Source organism: Oryzias melastigma, linkage group LG12 (assembly GCF_002922805.2).
Source record: "Oryzias melastigma strain HK-1 linkage group LG12, ASM292280v2, whole genome shotgun sequence".
Classification (NCBI taxonomy): Eukaryota; Metazoa; Chordata; class Actinopteri; order Beloniformes; family Adrianichthyidae; genus Oryzias; species Oryzias melastigma.
Genome location: NC_050523.1, coordinates 13922275 through 13948866, shown reverse-complemented (window position 1 = coordinate 13948866; position 26592 = coordinate 13922275). Strand labels below are relative to the sequence as shown.

General features: G+C 37.6%; 3 protein-coding genes across 6 annotated transcripts; all 3 read right to left on the bottom strand.

The window, feature by feature from the left end:
- Positions 1–2263: 2263 nt before the first annotated feature.
- Positions 2264–12541, bottom strand: smtna (smoothelin a). The gene is made up of 9 exons (XM_024298851.1): positions 12426–12541; positions 4021–4170; positions 3580–3657; positions 3384–3459; positions 3233–3319; positions 3106–3157; positions 2867–2978; positions 2608–2759; positions 2264–2502 (listed from the first exon to the last, which is right to left on the bottom strand). The coding sequence occupies exons 3-9, from the start codon at positions 3655–3657 to the stop codon at positions 2355–2357; spliced, it is 705 nt and encodes a 234-aa protein (XP_024154619.1). The 5' UTR covers positions 4021–4170; positions 12426–12541; the 3' UTR covers positions 2264–2354.
- slc35e4 (solute carrier family 35 member E4) lies at positions 5865–13464 on the bottom strand. Of its 3 annotated transcripts, none has more exons than XM_024298848.2 (3): positions 13329–13464; positions 12004–12611; positions 5865–8672 (listed from the first exon to the last, which is right to left on the bottom strand). In XM_024298848.2, the coding sequence occupies exons 2-3, from the start codon at positions 12590–12592 to the stop codon at positions 8152–8154; spliced, it is 1110 nt and encodes a 369-aa protein (XP_024154616.1). In that variant the 5' UTR covers positions 12593–12611; positions 13329–13464; the 3' UTR covers positions 5865–8151. The 3 variants fall into 3 exon arrangements, with proteins under 3 accessions (XP_024154616.1, XP_024154615.1, XP_024154617.1); XM_024298847.2 differs by lacking the exon at positions 13329–13464 and adding an exon at positions 13124–13280; XM_024298849.2 differs by lacking the exon at positions 13329–13464 and adding an exon at positions 13130–13243.
- A 1441-nt stretch (positions 13465–14905) lies between these two features.
- Positions 14906–25211, bottom strand: osbp2 (oxysterol binding protein 2). 2 transcript variants are annotated; one of them, XM_024298843.2, is made up of 14 exons: positions 24734–25211; positions 23997–24202; positions 21245–21495; positions 20952–21120; positions 20240–20360; positions 20087–20153; positions 19845–19979; positions 19075–19320; positions 18798–18918; positions 18592–18695; positions 18401–18496; positions 18035–18219; positions 17722–17942; positions 14906–17611 (listed from the first exon to the last, which is right to left on the bottom strand). In XM_024298843.2, the coding sequence occupies exons 1-14, from the start codon at positions 24892–24894 to the stop codon at positions 17469–17471; spliced, it is 2226 nt and encodes a 741-aa protein (XP_024154611.1). In that variant the 5' UTR covers positions 24895–25211; the 3' UTR covers positions 14906–17468. The 2 variants fall into 2 exon arrangements, with proteins under 2 accessions (XP_024154611.1, XP_024154613.1); XM_024298845.1 differs by lacking the exon at positions 24734–25211 and adding an exon at positions 23368–23432 and having other exon boundaries at positions 23997–24194.
- Between the last annotated feature and the right edge of the window lie 1381 nt (positions 25212–26592).

The following is a 26592-nucleotide window of genomic DNA, read 5'->3' as shown; positions in this document are numbered from 1 at the left end:
CCTGCTGACCTGAAGACATCTTGTTTGCTTAATGCTACCTTCAGAATGCACAGATTGTATATGCAAAGCAAAACTTTGGTAAAAAATTTGATCTTTTATGGGTTAAAAGCACATATTATCTTATGCTGCACATTGGTTAGCTGCACTGAAATGATCCTATTTAGCACAGAGCATGTTTTATTTTGAAAAATAAGTATATAAAAGTGAGAGAGGCTAGGTAATTTTGACATTTTTGCTATTATTTGTGTAAAAAAAAATAGAGATAATTAATATTTATTATAAAAAAAAGAAAGTAATGAATGCAAATCCAAATTTCTTAAAGGCTAGAGTGCGGCTCTTTCCAGGTTTCTATCAGTAGAAAATGAGCCCAAATGGCCCTTTTACTGTTAGAGGTTGCCGACCCCTGACATAGGCCTGTTATTGTTTCCTATGAGCGTTAATTATTATTAATTAAATATTCTAGCTTTAAAATAAACATAAGCATGTATAAATATGTCAGAAGAATGGTTTAAAGCTCTTTATAAATGCATTACAGTCATTTTAGTTGGATGCTTTGTTCAATCATTTCTGTCACGTGTGCACCTGCTTCATAATCACCACAGCTGTTTGCCATTTAGATAATTAGTCCCTTTGGTCAATTTAGTGTGTGGTTTCCTCGGGGTCTTTCCATAACTTGTTTATCTACTTGTTGTTTGATTTTATTATAGTAACTCCTCACCGCCATACTTCTAGTCTCTAATATTTTATTAGGAGATGCTCAACTAACAGGTCCTAAGTAGGCCATTTCTTGGAAGTTGGAACTTTATTTAAACTTAAACAAAACAATTCACAAAAAAATAGGTTTCTACTATTATATTTGGGATGCAATGATTCATTTTAACACTGATTTAATTGATATAATTTGTGGTTGGTGATATGATTCATAGTCAATATTGGTTCTTTTTGAACAATCCGATTCAATTCAGTCTTTCTCCAAAAATTCCACCAGTGACTCAGAGATAAATATTACTGAACAATACATGTGAAGTTTTCCAGATTCCTTGTATTTCTTGCAAGAAGTGTAAATTAAATATGTGTACAAGTAGACAAGAATTAATAGCAAATCCATTTATTTTAGTTTAATAAAGTTGTGCCCACTGTTGTTTTTCAATATTAAAATAATAACGGATAATTATTAGAACATCATACCACACAGTATAGTCAAGTTTTTAAAAAAAATAGTTTTTCCACAATAAAATGATGGTTTGATCATTTTTTGCTGCCATCACATGTAAGGTTGTTTTGACGTAATATTTAAATAAATGTACTAAAAATGTGCTTCAATCTAAGTGGTATTTTTCAATATTGACATAATGGATTTGTCTAATTTTGAAACAATTTTTTATGGTAATATGTCGATTCAATTAACAACTTGCCTCAGACAGATTGATCTGGTTGATTTTTAGGAATATGAATCAATACCCCCTATTATACCTAATTATACCTCCTATTTTATATATATTTTTAGTATCATGTGATTTTTTTTTCAAATAGTGAAGATTAAGTAATCAATAAGCACTAATTTAAATAATATTTCTATTTTAATTATGTTTTATTCTCAAATGACACCTTAAGGAGAAAAAAATTAAGTAAATAAAAAGTAAATCTGATAAGACATTCAAGCTAACATGTGACTTGAATTTGAATCCAAATTTTGACTATTTTTATTTTAACCATTTTATTTATACGTTTTCACCCATTAAATATTAGAGGAAATATTCATTCTCAAAGTCTAATTAAGTACATCTTATTATGCAACACCGGTTGTCCTTTAAATGTCAACATTACAACACTCTGAATGCCAAAAACTCATGTTTCCCTCGTCAGCACACAACAGACTCGCTGGGACAAATGTGCAGCTTCTGACTAAAACCTGCAGATGTCATCTGAGATTTTGTTGTGTGTGAGGCTTTAGACAGCTCATGCAATAATAATTAATGAATGTGGGCATCAGAGTTCAGTGTCCTTAACCTGAAGCCTGTAACAATGAAATATTTAAAACATATCTTAAAGTAGATCAGTGATTGTATAGTGAAATTATTATCTAATAAAAAGGGGTTCTGTCAACATATATGCAAGGCATCATGGTAAAAGGTCACATTCAGATGACTGCAGGATTATCACAATTGTGTAATCTCTGTGAAATGTACTGATTCTAAGCTCCAGCTGTTCTCTGAAATCACCCACAACTCCCTGCTAAATAATCCAAACCTCAAAGAGCATATACATTCAAATGTCTTTATTCATAGAGTTGAATTTGGTATGAAATCGTTCTGACTTTAGCTCATGGAAGTGTGAAATCATGTTGAGAAAATCTATGGTCTCTTTTTGGTTTTAACCAGACCTTTCTCAACAAGGCAGCGGTAAAACTCCTGGATGTACGTGTACACACATTTCCAATCAGGCTCCTGCATCCGGACCAAATCCTCAGCATCCAGCAGAGGGGGGCATCCTGCCATCTTCCTGCACACAGAATGCCACAAGAAGCCAGAAGATGTGATTTCAATCACAAAAAGTTGTTATTTACAGTTTACCGTCTCAGACTCCATATGAGGAATAAGAGCTCACTCTGCGGTGCTGAACGCCAGCTGGAAGTTGTCCCTGGGTTTGTTCGGGTTGAGGATGGAGTATTCGAATGCTTCAGGGAAGAATCGGTGCACCAGGGCGCAGAAAGCTATCCCGTCTTTCCAGCTGGAAGAGAAGTTCTGAATGTCCACCCCCTTTATCAAGAAGACTAGTTTAGATTACAAGTGGGTCATAGAGGACTGAGGTATGTAAAGCTCAAGCAGGCAATAACTCGTAGAGGACGCGAGTTGGAGATATTGACCTCATATGGTTCTGTTTTGGCCCTGCACCAGTCCAGAAGCATTTGTTTGACATTTTTGGCATTGGGAGCTGCAGAAGGACATTTCTGGGATGAGGCTACAGCCGTGCTGGCCCTGCTGAACAGAACATTCAGATGTACATGAAAGCGATTAATTTTAAATGGTGGATAAAAATAGAGAAAATGTTTGAATGTTCTTTAAATATGTTTTTTTGTCTTTATTGAAGACAAACGTGACTCGCCTGCCTGAGGTCGTATTGGAGGAAGTGGAGGAAGATGGAGACTGCTGGGACTCTAGTGGGAAAAAAAGGGTTGAAGTCAAGAATTTCAAATGAACAAACGACAAAGGCATCATAAACGTTGACTTGCTGTGTGTTGTTGGCTGCTGGTTCATGGAAGACTGATCAGTTTTGCCCAGGTCCTGCTGCCTTGACCCTCGTTCTTGCTCACGTTTTTCTGACAACGAACAAAGTGGATTCACAGACCCATATTTTTTGTCCTTTAAAAAGCTTCATTCTACCTCTCTTTTTCTTGAGAAGGTCCCTCAGCGCAGCACGAATCATCCGCCTCTCCTCAAAATCTGTTGCAGTGTCCAGCTAAGAAACAAACAAAAAAAAACTTTTAACAGACCCTCCCACGTTCACGGTGTAAACAAGTGGAAAAAGAGCCAAGTTGATGAAGAGAAACAGTAGCAAAAGATGACCAAACCGGCTCACCATCTTATTGAGCTCCTCTTCATCCTCAATAGAGGCCAGCTCTTTACTGCTTAGTGATCCATCCATCTTTGTCTCCATCTAGTTGTGTTAAATCACAGCTTCTTTTTTATAAGAAATAAAACTAAATATCCTGAGAATGATTTTATACGACAATTCCAACAGTTTGAACAGCAATAATGTCTCACTTCGTCACAGATGGGGAGGATTTTGCACAAAGCAGACATCTGATCTGCAGTCTCAAGTAGTTGAAACATAAACAAAGTCGCTGCAGAACTGCAGTGAAATGTTTGGCTTCTTGCAGCACAGAAGGAGCTTAAACACGTACAAATATAGTAATGCAATGACCATCGCTCAAAGATTCTGATAACAGACTACAACTATGTGCTGAGACTTTTAAGAAACACGACAGGGAGAACAAAGTAATGGGGAGTGGTGACTCACCTGTGATCAGGATGCTGATGGATGTGTCTCGTTAAAGTATTTTGGACTCAGTAAATCTGTATCCTCTCTTTGGAACTCCCATAAGGCTTGTATGAAGACAGGAGGGAGGGCTCAGGCCTGACATCACGCTGAAGTGCCTCATCGGGACCCCTGTTTGGATAGAGTTTTTTAAACCTTTCCAAAATAGGATGGAGGAGGAGCAGGAGGGAGAGGAGAAAAGTCTCCATTCATCTGTATCTGTCATCTTTATTAGAAAATGTTACTAAAATTTACAGGGCACTCCACAGATTCCCAGACATTTTTGAAAATCCTTTTTCTCACAGAGAGGAAAGAAAAAAAAGTTCTGATACGGGTTATAAAGAGTTATTGTGGATTAAAGGAAACGACTGCCTTATTCAGGCAAAACGCTGACCAGGAACTCTAGTGACCGAAGAAGAGAGACCTCTCAAAGGAAAGTCAAATTCTTCAAGACAAGCAGAGAGAAAAACAATTTTTAGAATAACTAAACTTCAGCAGTTCAGCTTTCTCTTTACAAATTAAAAGTGAACGCACAGTTAGAGATCAATCTGCTGAATCACATAGCAGACAAAAAGCACAATCCAGTGGTGAAACTTTATAACTGCTGCAAGCGTTTCTTCATGGTAAAGCATCATGCTGAGGATGTTGGTGAGATCTTAAAATGTGGGGAATTACAAAAAGCATTTGTATGTGACTCAATGACACGAGCTGTCTAAAGGATAAAGTTGAATCACCACTTTCTTAAAACCTTATTGCTGCATGACAGTCATATTTACAATGCAAAAACAGGCCCTCTAGAAATATGTCAGAAATTCCTCCAATAAAAAAAAAAAAATCATAGATAAGCAAAAAAAAATCTGCTAATGGGGTATGAAAAAGTGTCTTACCAAGAATTCTTATTTTGAGAAAAAAGTCTCAAGCTAAGATTTTTTTTTGTTTAATTAATTTATTCTTGCAAGACAGACCCCTTTGACTTTAGAGCAGGGGTATTCAAGTCCAGGCCTCGAGGGCCGGTGTCCTACATGTTTTCCAACCAACCTTCCATTGAAGCTCCTTATTGGCTAAACATACCTGATCCTGGAAATTAGCAGCCAATAAGGAGCTTCAATGGAAGGTTGGTTGGAAAACATGTAGGACACCGGCCCTCGAGGCCTGGACTTGAATACCCCTGCTTTAGAGGATGATACTTTTTTTTTTTAAGTCAGCTGTTTCACAATAAAAGTCCAAATTTGTATTCTATACTCACCTAAAGTGACACGTTTAGCCATTTTGTCAATACTGGAACAACACAGTAACATTTTCAGGACCAAATATTTTACAAAAATAGCTGGCAAAGTCAATACTTATTAGTAAACCCCCACCACACTAGATGGTGGGGGTTATTTATTTATTTTTTTTCATTAATTTTACGAGACATACTGGATTGGCAAACAGTGACTTTTCTATTTTCTAAAAATAACACATCACTAACTTTGCTGTCCCTTAAAATCTTGATCCTTTTTTATGAGTTTCTCCTAATGCTTAAAAAATGTACAGATTGTAAAAACTCACAAAACTTTAACATTGATCATTGTTGTTTAACTGTACTTTCAGATGCCACTAATCTTCATTGTTGTACTTGGACATTTTAGCATAAAAATAAGCACATTGTCTTCCAAAATGTATTAATCTCTTGAAAATATTATTTGTTGGTCTGCTCTTGATGAAATCAATATTTTTTGTTTATTTTTTATCCCATTTAATATAAAAATGATGGAACAAGCATTAGTCACAACCCTTTATTCGTCTGTAATTCTTTATTTAATAACAGTTCTTAGACAACGATGAGGTGCTTAAGTTTGTTTATTTGTTGTTCCAGTACTTTTCTTTCTTTTTTAATCATTTGCCTACAAATGATCTTTACCGTTGAACAGAAGCACCAGCAGAATGCAGAGCATGAACTGATCCACTGAAATCCATGCTTTTACATCATCATTATGTCCAAATAAGGCATGAGGTAAATAACATTTTAACCAATAAAACCAGAGGTGAATACAAAATGGCTAAAGATGATAACGTAACTATTTACATCCAACCAACATTGCAAATGTTAAAACCAGAAGTGTACAAAGAAACAGTAGCTGTAAAGGCAACATCTTTGTATCGCGTCAGAGTAACAGTAGCATCTCACCAAATCCTTCTCAACATAAGAACAAGCAGCTAAACTTTGATTATTAAGATTAAAAAAATAAAAACCAGTTTGAAAATGATAAGTGTTATTCGATCATTGTTGAAAAGCTGCTTTATTTAACTATTATTAATAAATAGATGCAACTGTTGGAAGTTCTACTTAAAAACTGAGGTATTCCTTGTTAGACTAGTTTAACGATATTTAGAATATTTTATGTTTTTTAATGTAACAGAAGCAATATTCAAATGCCAAACCAACAAAAACATGTGCACTAGTTTAGGCAGGAGAAATTAGCATTTTGAAGCAAGTTCTCCTCTAAAGAATGTGTGGCATTCTAGAAATGTAAATGCAGACTTGCTTATGGCAAAAATCAAGCATACATGTTATTTTATTTTTTTTGTTTTTTTTGTCAAGACTTGTAGTTGAGTTGCGCCACAAGACATTAAACAGCAACCATCATCGCTGACGGAACCAGTATGGCAACTTAAAAAGAGCAGATTTAAAGTACACATGTGGGAAATGAAACATTAAATGATTTTCTCCCACTGGAAGAATGAACAAGCAGTCTCCTGCTCTCAGAGGGAACAGCTCTTATTGCAAATGATTTCAGGGATCTGCTTCATTTAACGTCAGTGATTACTAAACACCCTAAGAAATAAAATCTATGTTGGCTTTAATGTAAATAAATATGAATGGCATCTTTTAAAAAAATAGAATTTTAAATAAAATACTGAAAGAGGCAGCTCTGGATGTGTTTACATGCACAGCGGTAATCTGATTACTCTGAAAATGACAATGCAAATGTAATCATTTTCAAGCAACCTTACACTAAAAAAATGTAAATAATCAGTCGAAAAGGATTAACTGAATCCTCCAGACTAATGTCGCTACTTTATAACCCGTAAAAAGTAAAAAGAAGAGTGGAGGTCAGGGAGGAGCAAAATAAAGGGAAGTAAATCGTAAAGAGAGGTAAAGTTGGTGTGATTATTATTCCCATCATGCTCTAATTTGTAGTTTTAAAGTACACCCAAGCAAAACTCTAAAACAAAAACATTGTCTTAAATAGAATCAGAGTATTGATGTGCATGTAAACAGCAGAAATCCGCTTTCTCAACTTTTTAAAAAGAAGCAACCTTCAAAGATGGCTCACTCTGAATTTTCTTTCCCTGCTTCCAAGCAGACAAATGACTGAAGCTGAGTGACACTCCTTAGAGAGCTTGTGAGACTAATTATGGAGGGGAACTGCCAAGAAAGGAGCGTGCTGCTGTATAGGAGGAGTAATTGGACTGACTCTACAGAGACATCTTTTCAGGTTGCCATGTGAACAGAATCTAGGCCTTCAATGTGAAGTCGCATCAAAGTTCATAACGGAGGAGAAAACACACAGCTCCTGCCTCTGAGTCCAAATGTGCTTCAGGAGGGGAGAAGCGCTTCATTGCACAGAAAAACTTTGTCCATCACTGCATCTTCAGCCGCAAAGCCAAAGCCCCACAATCGAGTCCCTCCTTTATATACAAACACAAAAAGCTGCCCGAGTGCCCCGCCCCTTCACACGACAGGGACGGGTGAATATCTGGTAACAGTACCAGTTTTATAAATATATTTTCAATAAAAATAGTGCCGATTTAAATGCAGAGCAGAAAGCTCTGCAAGCCCCGCCTGAGCCTTCAAAACCGTGGATTGGAGCCCTCTGGAGTACGTTTTCACAGTGTTAGTGTGACTGAAGAACAGTTCAGTGTGCTTCTGCATGCTCAAGCATGCATACGAGTGATCATGGATAAACAGCAGGTTTTGGCCAACCCTCATCGAATCTAAAGGCAAAGAATTTTCATGGAGTCTCCAGCTGTAAAGTAAATTGGCACGAGGAAGAAGAGAGGGTGAAAGCCTCTCCCTAAAGGGAAGAAAGCACGAATTACAGTGTCTGATAGGGTTTTAATTGATGCTCAGTCCGTTTTTTCCTGCTTTACGTCCGCTCCCCAAGAATGATGTGTTTGATCGGATGCTTCTGCTTCTTTCTCCTCGCATGCGGCGGTGTGAAAATCCGCCCGTTCTGCAGCTTTAGACCTGCGGGCATCCATGAAGTCGACAATAAACTCCGAGTTCTGATATATCAGCATGCCAGACAAGGTGAGCACTGCCCCGAGGCAGCTGAGGGCGGACAGCTCGCTGCCGAACAGCAGCTGAGACAAGAGCAGGTTTCCCACCACGTTCAGGTTGCCGAGGATGTGCAGGGTGACGGCTGAGGTGAGAGTGATGACGCAGCAGCTGGCCAGGTTGTACATGACCGAGCCCAGGCAGCTGAGCAGGATGAAGACCCACAGGCGGCGGTCGTAATGCAGCGGTGACTCCAGCAAAGCCCAGTTTTCCAAAGCCAGGGCAGCCACGGCCAGGATGCAGAAACTGGGAATGGACATCAGGTAAAGCAAGAACACGGAGTTGATCTTCTCCTCCTGCAGTAAAATGCCTGTAAAGCAAAGAAAAAACAACAAATTATGCAGTCATCTGTTTAAAATGTTAATAAAAAATGTCAACCAAAGTTTGTCAAGATGAACAAACTCATCAAACATAATCTTTTGTTCATAAACATTGATTAAAAAAATGTTTTTCAAATCAGGAGTTTTTTGACGTTCAGGTTCATCTCACGAAGAAAACCCTCATTATAGGCTTTATCAATGTTATATATAGAAACCAGAGAAATAAAGCTACAAAAAGAAGCTAAGATCTTTCCTGCACAACATCACTGCTGACAAGAAACTCAAACATTAACAGGAAGTGAAAGTTGACTGGGAGGGCAAGTGTAGCAGCTAAACCACAGAGACCTGAGCAGAAAAACAACTTCACATATAAAACGGTTTACTTGTATTTAGTGCGATGTAGCTTAATGATCAGATAAACGATCTGGAGCCCAAAAACACCAAATACAAACATGAACTTTAAAGTCTGGAACCTTGTAAAGATGTATAAAAGCGTTCCCCGTGGACTTTTAATTATTATTAGGCAATTTTTAGGGCTTAATTTCTGCAGAGTTCATTAGAAATTCACCTCTGAGTTTTGGGCGTGACTGTTGGTGTGAAGTACGCCCGCCCCAACTCCTCATTACACACTCTCCCACTAGCTCACAGCCCCATTTTTAGGTATAAACATAATTTTTACTCTCCTCAAACTGTGACATCTTTAGTTTTTCAGCTGCTCTCTTTAGGGGTCCTAACAGCATATAATCCACCTCCGTCTGATCCTTTCTTCAGCATCCTCCTCACTTACACTTTCAAACTGTGATTTGAAAAGCAAAACTTCTCACATTAGTGTATTTTTGGAATATCACACTCAGCACTCATAGCATGAACTAAATGCTTCTTGTTGCATTGTCACTGCTTTTGGTATACTCTAATGTGAAATACTTTTTTAGAATAAATAATACACTTTATCGACTTTTAAAAGATTACATTTATTTGATTTTTGGAGAAACAGCTGGTGATCTGGAACAGAATCTGTTTGTTCACAGTTAAACAAGAGAAAAATGACTAGCAGGGTTGAAAGCAGTTTCATTGCAGATAAACTGCACACCATTATGCAAAACTTTGGCTCTGGAAGTTTGTACTTCTTTGGTGTGTGAGGTCCTTCATATCAGAAACTAGCATGACATCATAGCTAATTTTACTTTATGAGCCTATTTGAGAGTGATTATAAAGACCTTATTTAAGAACAAAAGCTGAAAACCTGCAGGACTTTCTGAATGAACACATTAAAGATAGAATCTAAAAAAAACTTTTAATTTATTTGAATAAAAGGAGATAGAAGTTGGAGATGTGGAAACTGGTAGCTTACTGTGGCATCAATCAGCTAAAATTAAATACAACTTAAACAAAAAAAAAACAGTGAAGGGAAACCGCTACATTAAGTATGAAAATGAAATTAGTTTTCTGAAACATTAAGAAAAAAAACTATAGGCATAAAGTTTGGACATCAGAGTGCAAGTAAAATTCAAACACAGAAATGTTTTAAATGTCTTTCTCTCAAATGTATTTACTTTTTGAGACTGTGCAGTTACTGAAGCACTTGAAGACCCACTCTGATGAGAATGTTTTTTTTGTGTGTATTTAACATGTTCTTTCTGACATTTTTCTAATGATGGAGGACATATATTAAGAAAATTAAGCATAAGACAAAAAGATCCTTGTACATCTTTGTTTTCCTCGTCTGAGCTTGCATCTGGCTGTAAACTGTTTGGCTGGATAGACCCAATAGTGCTTGCAATTTTAGTTGGACCACTAATGTTAGAGAGGAGGTGTGAGGGGCTGTAAGGTAGCAGGAGAGCACGTAAACAGAAAAATGATGGGAAGTGCGGATGGGCTTACTCTGCTCATAGATCAGAGGGCAATTTCTGATGAACTCTTGCCATTCTGTAGAAACTATGTAAAACAAAACAAAGCAGTGCTGAATGTTTAAAACATACTTTTATGACATCTAGAATAGATGATTGTAATGCCCTTCTGTCTCTATTAATCAGGTGAAGCTTGATCAAAACTTAGCTGCCCGACTATAAACCAGAACCAGAAAGAAGGCGCACGTTACTCCATTTCTGAAATCTTTGCACTGGCTCAAAAGCAGCTTTAGGGTTGATTTTAAGGTCATTTTATTTGTTTATAAAAGCTTAAATGGAGTTGGACTTTCATTTTTATCAGATTTACTTTTACTTCATGACCTTCCCAGATCCCTCAGGTCCTCAGGTGCAGGTCTGCTGGTGATCCCAAAAGTCAGAATAAAAACCCACAGCGAGGCCACATTCCAGAGGCTTTTACAAATAACTTTTTGAATAGCTTTTAAGTAGTTTTTTCATGTTTTATTTTGATTGTATCTACTGTATTTGTGGGATATGCATGCGTATTGGATTTTTATTTATTTTTCATTATGATTGCTATTTTTTTCTGTTTATTTTATTATTTAAAGCACTTTGAGGTGCTGTTTAGCAGGAAAAGTGCTATATAAATTTCACTGCATTGAGGTTAAGGCATGCTGCATTATAGCATTGAGACTATAACTATTCGATGTTCACATAAAAATAAAAAAGGAGGAAGTTTCCACTAATACTTTTTTAGAAGCTCACTTTGTGTTTACTCACTTTCTCTAACAACTGACAGTAATGACGTAAATAGTTGATCATCTACGGCATGCTGACACTTTTGTGCGGTGTTGAAAAAATTAGCTTTAAATGAATTAGTGCAGCAAGAGAACGGGCTATTAAGTAAATAAAAATATCCAGGATATATTTAGCAACGCTGATTGTTGGTCCTCGTGACATAAATTTGAGTTAAATTTTCCATTTTTGTATTTGAAGAAGCTAAAATGGTACAAACATCAACACAGTTTATGTACCGTGTTATTTAGTCATCTATCAACAAAACATTTAGCTAAAAATAAAACACTTCCAAGAGGTTGAACATTTTCAACACAAACCGGTTGTTCTGATAATAATGTAAATAAAGTTACAAACAAAAAAAAAACCTGTTCTTAAACTCATCAGTCAACCCTAATGAAAAGGACTTCTGTTTCTGACTCTTTAGGGCATGCAAATCCAACTTAAGCATTTAACACAGCTATGAGACCATAGCTTGTGTTTGTGTTGTGTCTCCTAGGCAACCAAAGTGTATCGTGCTGTCCTCCTCCACCTAAATGTGAGGGCGTGACTCTGAAATGTGGAGTGAGTCATCCGACTGTAAAATACTGCAGAACGGCTGACTTTGGAAATATTAATACCAATTCAAAGCTAATATAAACAGTAAGAAACGAGTACTTACTTTGCTGAATAGACTTGACTCCTCTCAGCATGGTCGCTGCAAACACGTAGAAGCAGCCGGTCTGATCAAACTGGACCTCCCCCATGATGCTGAAAGATGCCCCCAGGCAGATGGGCATCATGGCTGTGTATTTGAGGATGTGGTGCTGCTTTCCCAGGATGAGAGTGGAGATGGCCAAAGTAAAGAGAGGGGTGGTGGTGTAGATCATTTGTGCAAAGGACAGCTGGACGTGGTTCAGACCCATGTTTCCAAAGGCGATGCTGGCACAAAACGTCAGGCTCAACAGGAACACCTTGCATTTTGCGCTGGGTGTCAGGTCCCGCTCTGCAGCCCCTCTGTGGCGGATGACCCGCAGTTTGATGAGCCCATAGTCCACCACTATGGCCGTCAGCATGTGCAGCGCTGACAGCAGGAGTGGATACCTGAAGTTGTAAACGGCGAAGATCCATTTGTTGAGGCTGGAGATGGTGGTGCCGGTCACCAGCCAAACGATGACAGCTGACAGCAGATGGAGCATCTCTGCGGGTGGCCTCCTCCTGCCTCTGCCTCTTTGCAGAGCCGCTTCTCCTTTTGAGACGCCATCGATCATGTTCGCACCATTGTCCTCTCTGGAGGGAAAACACATGATCCTCTCATCTCCACACAGGAAACCACAAACCCTGATGCTATAAACCTCTAAAAGAACGCAGCGGGTTGTGCTGTTGTTGTCTGATGGAGACGTGTCCTCTGCTCCGCCTCTGCACACGTGTTTCTAGTTTGCGTGCCGGCCTGGTTGTGTAATAAAAATAAATAACGGTGAAACAGTAGAGGGGCTGTAGAGTATGGTGTGCGTGTCGTGTCCCAGAGAGGATTTTTGTGGTGGTGCAATCCTGATTCAATGACGAAACTATAGTGTAGTGCACCAAAAGGACACGGCTTGTAAACACCACACAGAAATAACAAACAAGAACCCGAGATTGAATGACGCTGCTATTGCTACAACTGCTAAATTAACGCTAGCTTAGTTATTTATACCTTCACGTTAGTTTTTATAGGCAATACGTCGGTTATTACACCTCTATGTGAACCTCTAGAGGGCTAAAAGGCGTCGTTATATGAATTATTAGAGGAGTTATCTGACCTTTACCGTGAACCGAGCTGCCGTTAAAACGTCTTTCTAAAATTGTCCTTCCATGCTAATGTTTGTTAGCTAGCAACCGTCCAGCGCCAAAACGATAGTTATCATTTAAACTAAACCAACGCGTTAATTATTATGATTTTTATGGTTAGCGTTCTGTTATGTTACTTAACCAGTAGTTGTTACATAGTGGCGGCTGTGTTATTACCTGGTTCCCAAAGCGGTGACTGCATCCCCGGATAGAGCGTCAGCCGGTGTCTGTCAGCAGCAGCAGCAGACGCGGCTCGCAGTCATCGCTTCATTTAAAGGGAACGCCACTCTTTCAACAGCGAATGATCTCACTGCTGCTGAGACACAAGAGGAACACACTGTCCCGCTTAAGTTCAACATTGATATATGCAAGAAAACGGGTTTCCTTAAAACAGGGAAGGACTAATCAGCACGAGTTATTGTAGATTTGTGTTTAGTGACACAAATCACTGTCAAACTATTTATTATTAATAAATTTAAAAAAAGGTAAATGTTGCACTTTAAGCAATAAATTAATTATGCCGACTTGTAAATAATTGTGTAAACAAATAGTAAATAATGCAAACATTTTGCACTTTATTCATTCATAATAAAAGAGAATTTACATCAACATTTTTTTTACAAACTCTTGAAAATATCCAAGTATATTATAATTAAATGGACATTATCCTGCAATTCTGAAATCAATTTTATCTAAAAACAAAACCTAAATTATGAGTAATATCCACAACTTCCACCGTTCGTATGCTAACAAAAATGAAATTATAGTGAATATATATATATATATATATATATATATATATATTCATATTATTTAGGCTGTTTTGTGTTAAAAATACAAGTTAATGCCAGAATAAAAAATGTTTTGGTGATATTTAATATAAAATTTCTCCAAATGACTGAACCTCCTTAAAAACGTAATATTTAATTGTTTTAATGTGTAACGTACAATAAAGTGCTAATATTTGTATTTATGATTCAATCTTTTAAGAGTTGTTGACATGTACATGTGGATGTGTGTGTATGTTTTCAATCCATTCATGAATAATTATCCAAAATTGTGTTTATTCATATATATATATATATATAATTTATTTATTTATTTAAAATTTAAATTAAAAAAGATGGGAGGATAAAACCTTTAGAGATGAAATACCTCGTTTTTCGAGAAGGTCGTCCTTTCCAGCATGTAAACAGATTCAAACAATATTGGCAAAGGAAAAAAAAAATCAGCAAAGAAAACGAAACAAAATTAATTTGACACAACAGTCACACACAGAACACACTGGCTCACAATATACACCTCTCCTCCTCATGACAATTCATAACAAACACTTTCACAACAAAATCCAGTAGTTTCCATTTCGAAAAAATATATATTTCTGTTCTTCTTATTTTTGTTTTGATTGATTAAAATGAACTAAAATTTCAATTCAAATAGGAAACATATTGATAATTAAAAAACACTAAAAGGAAACTAGTTTATAAAGATTAGGTGAAGTTATTGCATAAATAAATATTAGATTTACACAAAGCAAATAAAAAAATGAACATTTTTGATGAGTACAAATGAATGCCACATTTGTGATTACTAAATTTTTAAATAAATCAAACATTATTATTTATATACTATAAGTTAGTCCTTTAAACAACAGCGTACAGTTAAATCAAGAATTCCTGAAGAGTTTTTGTTTGATATAAGAAGTGCAAGCAAAGATCTGTGAAGTTCAAAAGAAGTCAAAGACAAAGTATTAATAACTTTCAATCAAGCATGTTTTTTTTATTAATTATTTTGTTAAATAATCTTTTTGAGATTATCCGGCACAAAAGGTGAATTTACACAAATATGTAGCAACAGTTCACAAACAATTGTCAAGCGGAAAAGGCTTGTCCCCACTAAAGCACAACTTTCTGTAAAACCATGCATAGCTATATGTTGCCATGGAAACCAATGAGATATGAAGCATTTGTATCAAACATGACATTGTGCTTTATTTGAGCAGCATTTACTCCTTATATCATATATATTATTGTTCGTTCACAAGTGTCTACATTTAGACATTTGTTGCACCACCTTAGCTGTAAGCATTTGTATTTACAAACTAACATTTATGTTAAGTATGAGTGTTGAAATCAACAATTTAAGCATGTTTTAAATTATATTTCTGCTTTGTTCCAGCTATATACAGGCCAACACAAACGTGGCAGTCATGTATGATCATCATGCCCTGACTTATAAAGTAATACTATACTCATATATATATATTTATACATATAAACGTCTTAATTGTACTCCTTCCTTTACACTTTTGGGCTAATTTGTTTTGTTAATTCATATGCTTTTCTCCAATATATCTCTTCTGTTGTGTTTGTTGAAACTAACAACTTTTTTTAAAAAGAAAAAAAAACCTAAACAAAGTAAGACTTTATTATATAGATCCATAGTGTTATTCCCCAAGAGCAACCTAAACAAATACAGTGAATTTAGTTTTATGAAAATTACGTTGTTCGTGTTCTGTGTACCTTTACAGCTTCCTGTCAAAAAATAACCAGCCTTTAAAACTGTATAGTTTATACAACAATGTGCCAATAATCATTGAATAAATCCATATGTTTAAGATAAAACATATTACAAAGATATTTTTTTCTGCTCTCCAGAGAAGAAGGAAGAACAAGAAGAGACCACAGCCACACAACATCCATGGCATTTTGAGGAAGAGATTTAAGGAAAATATTTACAAGAACAAATGTGTCCATTTTTTTATCGAAATATACCAGATTAGTTAATAAATAACTGACACAACAGGAAGGTTAAGTGTTCCGTGTTATTGCTGGCATAGATGATGTTCAAGAAGCAACACAATATTTCACCAAAAATAATTCTAGATATACTTTCTATGTCTTCTAAACATTGAAAACACATTTGTTGCCACCAATTTACATTTTTTAAGGAATTATATTCAGACTGAATCCATAAAAAAAAAAACATTAAGGTCAAACGAAATCAACCAAAATGCAAACATATACATTTTAAAAGAAATAAATATCACCCAACTTGCTATGATATAATAATAAAAAAAGCTTTTGTTTCTGTGTAATAATACCTATTTTTTAAATTCTTAATTAAATAATTAAGGCTTGAATGAGCATTAAGCACCAATATAATCCCTCACTGAGGAAAGTCCTGGAGGTTTACTGGATTTGTAGATAAAATAAACTCCTTAAATTTGAATTTCAAAACACTTTTAGGAATAAATCCAAATACTTCTGTGCAAATGGTTTTCCTTTTGCAAGTGATAATGATTTCATGTTGTTTCTTTACCAGCTAACACACAGACACCGCTTTTGAGGTCTATTATTTTTATGTGTTTGGTAATCAACTAAAGCCTATCAGGTGTAATACCTTAGGGAAAATAGTTTTAATAGTTCTCTGAGGACAAGATTCGTCTTGTCGTAGCAGCCCCTCATCAGTGCTGGAGGAAGGAAACATCAGAACTCAAGCGTGTCACAGCAAGTGAATTCATTTTTGGAGAACTCCATATTTTTATCTTCTATAAGAAATTAAAGTAACCTATGGTAATTTAATGACTAGGATAAATTCAAAGACTGAATTTTTTTTGAAAAGTTTTAAACATATTTGACTTAATGCCTAATTCTGCACCTGTTGTTCAATTTAGTTTGTTAGGAAAATATTTGCAATTATTTTTTTGTGTTTTCAATTAAAATGTTACTTAGACCTTTGTCAAAAGAGCTCACCAAATGCTATTTTTTATTTAGAGAAGCTGTTTTTGTTTTACCACGTAGATAATAAAGAAGAGTTGCAGTTGTGCAATTTTGAGAAGTAAAAAGTTCAAAAGTGTGGGAGATCAGCAGATCTAAAGAAAGAGTACAGAAAGTTTTGTTTATTTTTTTAGAGCTGGGTGTTTAAGCCAAAGTCCATCAACAAACAGGCTGTTCCAGATTTAAAAAAGAAAGAAAACATTTGGTGCTTTTAGCAGACATTCAGCTCATTCTTTATCCTTCAATTATCCTGAACAAACTCAAATGTGATGTGTTTGTGCACAGAAAGTTCTGTAAACACTACTCCTTTTAAACACCAACAAAACAGGAGTTTAAAACTGCTTACAAAAATGACTTCTTTATAGTGTTCAGTTGTGCACAAAAGCTGAAGCCATGCAATCTGGAAGCACGGCTGTAACAAAGCAAGAACATCAGAAAGTGGAAGCAGGAGTTTTTGTGCTTTACCATCTGGTCAGGTCTAGAAACCACCAACAGTTTCCTTACATCACTAGGACCTGCTTAGCATGGCTACTTTGTCCTAGAAGATCTTCGGACACTGGCTCCAGTTTTGTCTTTCTTTGGCCTCCCAGTAGCCCCCTTTGTAGAAGTAGGTGGTTTCTCCTGTGTTCTCCTCTGTTCTCCTGTCAAACCATAGTGGTTGGTAACCCTCGATGTCTTGCCCTGTAAAACACATGAACTCCTTCAGAAAAAGTGATCTCATTTGAAAGGATTTTTTGTCTTCTCCGCTTGAAAAGATAGTGGACAAAAACTCTGACGGTCCATGAACTCACCATCTTCCAGAGCCTGATTGGCCTGCGCCTCCCTTTTCTTCCTCTCCTGTCTCTGACGCTCCTCAAGTCGCTGCTTCTGGGTGTTTGCTTCGTCCCACAGTCCCGCCTCCATGAGTCGCTGGTCAGGTCGCAAGCGGCTGTCGGTGGGGGCAACGCCCTCTTCCGGCTCATTCAAAGTCAGAGCCAAGGAGGAGAAGAAGTGCATGTTCTCTGCGTTTTCTCTGAGGGCGATAGAAATAGCAGGAAGGTACAAACAGATCACAAAATGATCCTTTGATTCAAGAGGGAAAAAGTCAAGCATTAGTCAGCTTACGGTAGAGGATATTTCTTCCACAGCAGCTTGGGTTGAAGGGTCTGATAAACTGTCTTCTGTTTGCCTTCAGAGCCCCCACAACCTTGGCTGCTGTCGACTATTTTAGCGCTCTCCATTTTGTCGTCCCAGGTTCCTGAAAGGATGTAATGAGCTGAGCCCTCTCTGTCCTCTACGACCCCCGTCACCTGAGAAGACCAGAGAGAACATTTACAAACAGGATTTGACTTCTGTCCAAATGCAGACACAGGATGACTGTTAAATCACCTCTATGTATATTAGAAAACATCTAAGCTTCAATCTGCGCTAATACAGAATTAGCAATTAAATACAGTGAGGAAAATGAACCAAATGAGAAAGCAGGCTTACTTTGCGTGGAACTTCTCTAGAGAAGTAGCTGTATGGGGAGAACTTGAGACGACATGTGTCCTTTGTAGTTGTATTTACAATGTCAATGTCTCCAGACTGTCAAACAGCATAAGACAGAAATGACATAAGAATGTAGAGTAACTTTATTTCCATTCAAACAAAAGCTGCTCAGATTTGAGTGAGTCACTCACCTGATCAATCCAAAGCTTCCCTACGATGATGTTGTGCACCGTTGACGTCACTTTGCTCCAAACGTAGTGGTTTCCACTGGAGTGAAACTGCAGATGAATATTACCTGTTGTAAGAGAAAAGAGAGTCGTTTTTATCAGCTATTTAAGGTTAGGATACGATTACATTTGATTTGTAGAGGTCATTTATCTGACAGTGCCTTCCTTACCTAACGGCATGACAGAAATATATTTTCCACGGAACTTGCTGTCGATGGTGATGTGTTGCCACAGAGTCCATCCTCGCTGTGAAGTCACATGGTGGGCAGCAGCTGGTGGATGATGACTGACCTGAGAGTGCATGGTACCAGCTGGTGTTAGTAGAAGGCAACGTCCTGTTCCGAGGTCACACTCTTCTCTATTTTAATGTCCGGAACTCAGTTAATTTGATCTGTTTGAGTACTGTGGAAATGGGGTTAGCGCGAGATGGATGTGTTTTTGTCTTGCCTGCTCAGAAATAGAGCGGTAGCCGTACTCTTCCAGGCGGTCCAGCTCGTACGTCTCCCCCAGCAGAGGGTTGAAAGGCTTGGCTGTTCGATGAACGGTGGTGGAGTAAGAGGAGACGGAAAAGGCAGCGACGAGGCACATCTGCTCCAAGGAGGAGTCGCAGCGAGCCGCTCGGTCCAGCAGCTCGCTGTACTCCAGGTCCTCTGTCAGACGCTGCAGCATGGACAACGGCTCGTTGAAGTTCACCTACAAAAAAAAAACAACCTTAGATGCACAAAAACACAGGGATTTACTCAGAACCTCCAAAAAACTGAGCCTCTTTACTGACTTACGTGCACACCAAATATTTGATCATTCTAGAATTTTTTTCAGTAAAGAATGTAAATCCAGTCTTTTTTTATCTATTACACATTAAGATTTCTTCTAAAATAGTTTATATTCCTAAACTTTTATCCACAATTATCCAATTTATTTTGGAGTTTGCATCTGCACGAGTAAAAAAAAACACACAAAAGGCCCAGGGTAGCATTGTGAACAAGTTAGCTCTTTCATCAGCAGCAACATTAGCCAAAAACTGTGGAAGTTTTGAAAGTAATGGAAAGTTTGAAACTTGAATCTGAAATAATCAAATCGCAGACTAAAAAATATTGACTAAGCTTTTCTGATAATTGCATTTCAAGAGTCATTTTGCAAAATATTTACTTCAAGTTATTTGACGAGGAAACAGGCTCACTGTGTTTAGTGTTTGGTAAAAAGTTGGAATGCTTTACAGGCATGGGGATCCTGGAGAGGTCTTTGCCAATGCAGTTCTTCATGATGCTCCACAAGTTCAGGGAGTAATTTGGTTTGTCTGGGATTCGGGTGCGCCTCGTTCTTCGTAGCTGCATGTGGTTTGTGGAAGTGTCCTTAAAAAACCACAAACTCGGTAAATGTAAAAAACAGACACCAAAGAAGCTAATTGCACGTTGATACAACAAACATTCTATTGTTGATGTGTATGTGTGGAACATACATTCTCATTGTGAGTCCAGTCGCTGGGCACTCCTCCACTCATCATACTTTGATTGCTGCCTGAGCGCCTAAAACAAAACGACAAACATGCCTGAAAAACCACTGCTGAGGTTGGATTGTTAATAAATGTCGGTGTGAGGAACATGCTGCTCACTTGTGCTGTATGTCGCTGGCAGCAGTCACAGTTATAAATGCTGCTGAGTCTTCCATGGCATCAAAGAACTCGGCCTCCTCATTGTCATCGCTCACATCGCCCTCCTGAGGCCGCTCCACACCTACCAGGAGTTTAATCCAATCACTGTTTTAAACCTTTAAGAACGCTTTGACGCACAAAACAATCAAAACAAAGCTTCTAAAACAGAAGTTTAATTGTTTATAGTTCTTTTTTTCATTTAAATGATGACAAGGACAGCTGCCAAAATACTGAATCAATTGTATTTACAGTTGGATTTGATTTATTTTTATAAATGTATAGATTTTCTTGCGAAAAAAAAGCTTGACGATTAATCTTATTGGTTGTGACATAACTACATACATACTACATTTAAATTGGGGGGAAAAAAGAGGATCGTTGAATACCAAAATTAAAATTTCTTAAATAAACCCTTTGATAACATAATTTTTAGGACTTTTTTGCCCAAATATAATACAGTTTACAATCATTGAAAAATATTTGAGCTTAGAGACACCTAAAGAGAGATTAACATTAAATAAATCAGTCCACATAACATTTTTTGAGATTTTAATGATCATTTTATTGTGACATTTTTGTCATCATCATCATGCATTACTAGTGGAAGCCTGAAAATAGCTAAAACAGAAATACAAAGGTTGTCTAGGCAACAGAAGCTGGTAATAAGTCCTACCTGTGTATGAGGTGGGATTCTCCCTCCACGCTCTCTCCAGGCTGTTGTGCTGTTTGGCTAACTGTTCGATGGTCTCCTCCAGGTGATGGCGCTGTTCTCTCTCATAATGCAGAGCCTTCTGCCACCTCCGGCTGTGAGATTCTGCCACATCTAAAAAGTCACGGCAGGCCTGTGGTGTGAACACAACAGACATCAGAGGACAGCGCTCCCTCATTAAAAAAAGCCACCTCTATTGATCTGTTTCTCCTTTGCAGTTTTAATGAGCCCGCTGAGGCTTAACCCGGTGAACTTACATTGATCATCGCATTGGAGGTGATGCGAAAGAGGGTGGCTCGCTCATTAACAGCCTTCACTTTGTCGGTGCTGTCGGTGGATGCACGTAGTTCCTCGAGTTCGCTGAGGGAGCGCTGGAGGGCGGCACCGTGCTTTCCTATAAGCTCATTACAGGTGCTCAGATCATCCAGCTTGTTGGCTAGAGTCTTGAGCACCCCTTGGGTTAATGCACGCTCCTCATGAGGTATCGGGGCTTCATCTCCAGAGTCATCTTCACAGACAGATACAAAAACTAAATAAAAAACTGCAAGAAGTTTCTATATCAGCGTGAAAATGATTCCGGTATTTTACATTGGAGTAAACCCCACATACATAATCAGCATCTCTCAGCTGACACAAGCATCTCAATGACAAACGGATGAAGGCAAATAACAACAATTCACACCCTGGACCGGCCACAACCCTTCCCTCTACAAGACGAGGAAACTGTGAATGAAAACCGTTGCCCTGGAAACGTGGGCCTGTGCAATCAGGAGGAGAGGCTATTTTTAGAGAAAGAGGGTGAAAAAAAAAGATGACGCACTACCCCTTTCCTCCTCTCTTTCTGCCTCTCTGCCCTTGCCGGCACGAGCTGAGCAATCAATTATTACGGCTTTTGAGTGAAGTTTCAAGGAGGCTGTAGTGATTATCGCCCATTATGACAGAGGTTTCTTGATTGTTTAACCCTTAGCTAATGCAAGATCCTCTTTCCCCTTTTGGTTTAAAATAAAAGTTTGATATTCTTCCACTTCTCATATTTCTGCAATCCTCTATAATGGAACATTTCTAGGTCACAACATTCAGTCCAACAACAAATGTCAAATAAAAGAACTCAAAAGCATGTTGTCTAAATCTAGGCCAATGCAGAATTTCTTTAAGTACACAGAGACAAACTACAACACTGTATTAAAGAGGGAATATGAATAATAATAATAAAAAAACAATCAGGGCAAACTGGATTAGCAAAGTCTCTGGAGATGAAGATTAAAAATGGGAGGGTTAAAAATCCTTCAGGCTTCTGTACTGGTTTCATGACCCACATACAGCTGACTTGTGTTGCTCAAGGTGAAAATGTGTTGATAATGAAGATGAATAGCATGAGCCTGGAATATTTTTTTTAAAAAAGTGAAAGGAAAAAAAGCAGAATGGTTTAGTCTTCGCAGTGGTGGATTTTCAGTCAGGACGGTGAGGAGTCTGAGACCAAACGGTGACTCATCACTGAATCACAAACACACACCTACAGGTAACAGCAGGAGTGTCATTATAGAAACAATGTGGAAAGAGAGTCTAACTTAAATATCAGGGAGATGGATTGTAAGCAGCAACGGCGGCAGATCATAAAAAGTCAGTGGGAAGGTTGTCATGTCACACCGTCATGCACGCAGCTGCTCCCATCTTTTCTCACTTTTATGCATCAAACTCTCACAAACCACAACTATTTATAAATCTAAAGCCTGTTATGTGAGAGATTTTACAGGACAGGAGCTTTAATGCTTCAGCAAACTCAACTACTGATCTGATCCATTTTAGCCAGTTTACACATCCTGCAGCTAAGCCTGTACGTGCCAAAACAAAGAGCATTTGCAAAACACAACTGATACATATTTATCACAATTGGATGAGTTTATTTGATGCAGATTTCAAAGATCATTAGTTAATTCTAAGAAAATTAAATAATTTGGACTAAAAAGCACCTCAAAAATAGAGCGAGACAAAAAAATAACAATTTCAGATTTTGTAAATTAGTTTAGCTGAATTATTGCAGCAATATTTTCTTCATTTGCATAACAGTCAAGGTTTCTGTGTGAAGGTATAAAGAAGGTCACATGAAATATTGATTAGTTGGTTCAAAATTTTCCCCAGGTTTAAACTGACTTTCTAAACCATTCAAAATCCGCCCTTTAAGTTCATACAAAACAGCAAAACCTAACGCAATCGCCAACAAGATGCACTTTTGGACAAATACTAAACACAGGCTCTAGATGAAAATTTCCTCTGAATATATAAAAGGATTACTCACAATGTAGCAATCAGGAAAAAGGCTGCAGTCATTCACTAGTTTATCCCAACAATATGCTACAAGACGAGATATTTCAATAAAAACCTTGTGCCGGCATGCTCTCTGTCTCCCTCCCTCTCTCATTTCTGTCTTTTTTTCTGTTACTCCTCCTGCAACCAGAATGGGAGGAGGAGTTTAGATGAAGGTCATTTCATTCAGCCCTCACTGCCATCCCGCCAAGAGGAGGGACAAAAGGATGCAGAGTGGGAGGGAAACATCCAGAAAAATAGAAAATATAGCTGAAATATATTAAATAAATAAATAAATAAGCTGAAAATCAGCAATCACTGTTGAAAGCATTTTATATGATCTGGTAAAATTAGAAAAAGCACTGAAATAATGACAGCTGGTGGGATATATTTTTAAGCGGTAGAATATAGCATCGTTTTGGCCTTTAATCACTGCCTCATCAAATTAAAGTGCTCCCATAAAGAATATTTGGACAACGGCGCCCCCTGGTGTCCTAATATCTATATGACACCCAAAGCTGCAAAAGAAACCTGATATGCTTTTAGAGAAGTGGGTCTTGCTTCCCAGAGGCTGCTTTTGGGTTACTGCCAAATTTAGTTCCACTATAGCCCCTTCTCAGGTGAATGCTCCCGTTTTTTTTTTCTAGGTTGTTGCTAGGTATATTTGAAACACAAAGATCTATTAAAGAGGGAACTGGCTCCTACCTGAGTGATGCATCAGGACAGTGGCGTTTGCCTTGGCTTGCTGCAGTGCTGACACCCATCTTTGACACTCGGCCTCAGATGTGGCCTTTAGGTGGTAGCTCCGGCCCCCGCTGGTTAACACCAAGTGGCAGGTATCACCCACCCCGATGTGAGCCGTAGCCAAGGGAATGGTGCCCCGGCAAGTGTGTGCCATCTCTGCCTGAGTCCTGAGGGACACAACATAAATTGAGTGGAAGTAAAAAAAAAAACAATAACCAAAAAATAAATAAATAAAGACCACAGCCTCTGTGCTCACTGATGTGACCCATTTTAAAAATAACTGTGTTGGTGGAAATTTACTGATGAAACCTTTAAAAAGTAAATAACATTTAAACAAAAAATGAGATAATAACAGGGAATGCAAATATGCAACATAAAACAAGATTAAACAAAAATATATTTATGTCTATAAAAAAATACATAAAAACTAGAAAGCTTTCTTTATTTAGAAAAAGCAACTCTTAATCTATTTATATATATTTTTATGTAATTAATATTTTTGGCTTAAAAAAACAATAAAAATGTGATGTAACTTACTATTAGTCATCTATTAATTCTGGTTTATATTGGTTTTAGTATTATTAGCTGTCATAAAGATAATATAAATAGTTGCACTGTTCTAAACTTGAGTTTTAAGTCAGTGTAGAGGCTGAGCGCGGTCCCGGGTGGAGCCCTGTCCGAGCGTTAGTAACGGTCACCTGTAATAGGACAGCAGGCCGTTGCTGAGGACGAACCACCGCCGCTGGTAGCCCTTTAGGTAGTTGGTCCATTTAAAGAGCCAGCCTTTGTGAGCGTCCAGGCACGGGAGGTGAAGCCCGGGCAGAGTCGGGGAGGGCAAACTCTTCACCAGCTCGTCCATTTGCTTCTCCGGTGTTTCCCGCAGCGGGATGCGCGGAGAGTCGGCGCAGTTTGGGTTTAGTTCCCCAACAGCTGTATGGTTAAGCTAGCAGCAGAGACACAGCGCCTCCTCCTGCTCACAGGCTGCTGTTAGCCCGCAGCTGCCGGTGTAAATCCCTCTGAGGCTGCTCTAAAACAGCCCACCCCGGCGCTGGAAGTCGGCAAAAATATGTATAGCTCGATAAAACAAGACTGGCTTACTTTAATTGCGTAGTTCTGAAGAAGTAAACAGAAGGGGACCACGATGACGTCCTCATGCAGCCCTGAGAGCGCGCGTGCAAGTGTGCACGCGACTGTGACATCCAGCATTTCCCGCGATTTCTATAGTCGCGTGAACAGCAGTGAAGACTTAAAGTACGTTTATTATTCCAGCTTTTAGGACTTCAAACATGTTTTTTAATAGTTTAACAAGCTATATTTAAATTTCATTTGCATTTTAATTTATTCTAATTTGCTAATTGCCCCAAATTATACTCATTTATCAAATATAAATATTTTTGAAATAAATATTACAGCAATTAGGCTTAATGCATTGTAGGCTACATTATATAGATTTATCATAAACAACTGATTGGGACATTTTATAATGTCAATAACTTACAGTAAATAAAATTCAATCTCTAAAATAAACTTAATTCTTGATTTATGAATTTACGACCATTTTAAAAACTATAATTGGAAAATCAAATGAGGGAAAGAAAAACTCAAGACTTGCAGAGATCCTTTAAATCAGATGGCTTTGCAGCCCATCATTTAAAATGATGCTTATGAACCAGAAATGTTGACAATTTAGACTAAATGTCAAGTCCAGCTGGAAAGAAATAGAACCCTGAACATGATATTAAGGAAAGATTAATCAAATTAATCCTTTGTGGTTACAAACAAGTATTTTGTATGCAAATATGACCATTTTGTGGCCACAATTTAGTATTTTGTGCGCACAAATTCAAATTGTATAGTTATAAGTATTAGCATTTTCTCAGCTTTTTGTGTTCACAAATTAGTATCAATTCCTACAACTAATTTGTGGTAAGCACAAAATACTAATTTATGCCCACAAAATACACATTTGTTCACACAACATGCTAATTTAAGGGCAAAAATTAATTTGAGGGAACAATTTGTTGTTTTTAAGTCATGTCCAGGGGTCCATACTGTAATAATCAGAGGGGAAAACTTTATTTTTAAAACTTCCAGGATGGCTTCCAGGAACTATACTAAAAGAAGAAACTTCACCCTAAAACTCAAGTAACTGGAATTCTATCTCTGTTCTCTATTTTTGTGATTTTCACAAAACAAAAGAGAGATACGTGTGATACCAGCAGTTGGGTTTATGTCTTTAACTCAATTAAGATGTAGTTTTCTCTGGTAACTAAAGCTCATCTAGCATAGATCAGGCTGGGGTGGTTCTTAAAGCATTAACTCCAGCCACAGTCTACTCTTGTCCCAATTCTTAATTGAGCTTTCTTTCAAAATCCTCTTATGTGCTGCTTGTTCACCTTTGTGCACCACATCTTCTTCTTCCATTAAACTTTCTAATTCCAGCACGATTCAGACAGCCAATTTCCTTACGTCTTTCCTTTTAGTGCAGTGCCAGTCTTCTGTCAGTTCCAATAGTGAAAAAGCTGATTCAGATTGATGCATCTCTAAAGAGCCAATC

Coding starts and splice junctions, on each gene's coding strand:
- smtna (XM_024298851.1), bottom strand. CDS start 3,657: ATGGAGACAAAGATGGATGGATCACTAAGCAGTAAAGAGCTGGCCTCT. Junction 2,979..3,105: donor TCCAATACGACCTCAGGCAG/GCGAGTCACGTT, acceptor TCTGTTCAGCAG/GGCCAGCACGGCTGTAGCCT. Junction 2,760..2,866: donor CCAAAACAGAACCATATGAG/GTCAATATCTCC, acceptor TTCTTGATAAAG/GGGGTGGACATTCAGAACTT.
- slc35e4 (XM_024298848.2), bottom strand. CDS start 12,592: ATGATCGATGGCGTCTCAAAAGGAGAAGCGGCTCTGCAAAGAGGCAGA. Junction 8,673..12,003: donor AGTCAAGTCTATTCAGCAAA/GTAAGTACTCGT, acceptor TTTGCTTTACAG/GCATTTTACTGCAGGAGGAG.
- osbp2 (XM_024298843.2), bottom strand. CDS start 24,894: ATGGACGAGCTGGTGAAGAGTTTGCCCTCCCCGACTCTGCCCGGGCTT. Junction 19,980..20,086: donor ACTGGACTCACAATGAGAAT/GTATGTTCCACA, acceptor TGGTTTTTTAAG/GACACTTCCACAAACCACAT. Junction 19,321..19,844: donor TCTCCAGGATCCCCATGCCT/GTAAAGCATTCC, acceptor TTTTTTTTGTAG/GTGAACTTCAACGAGCCGTT.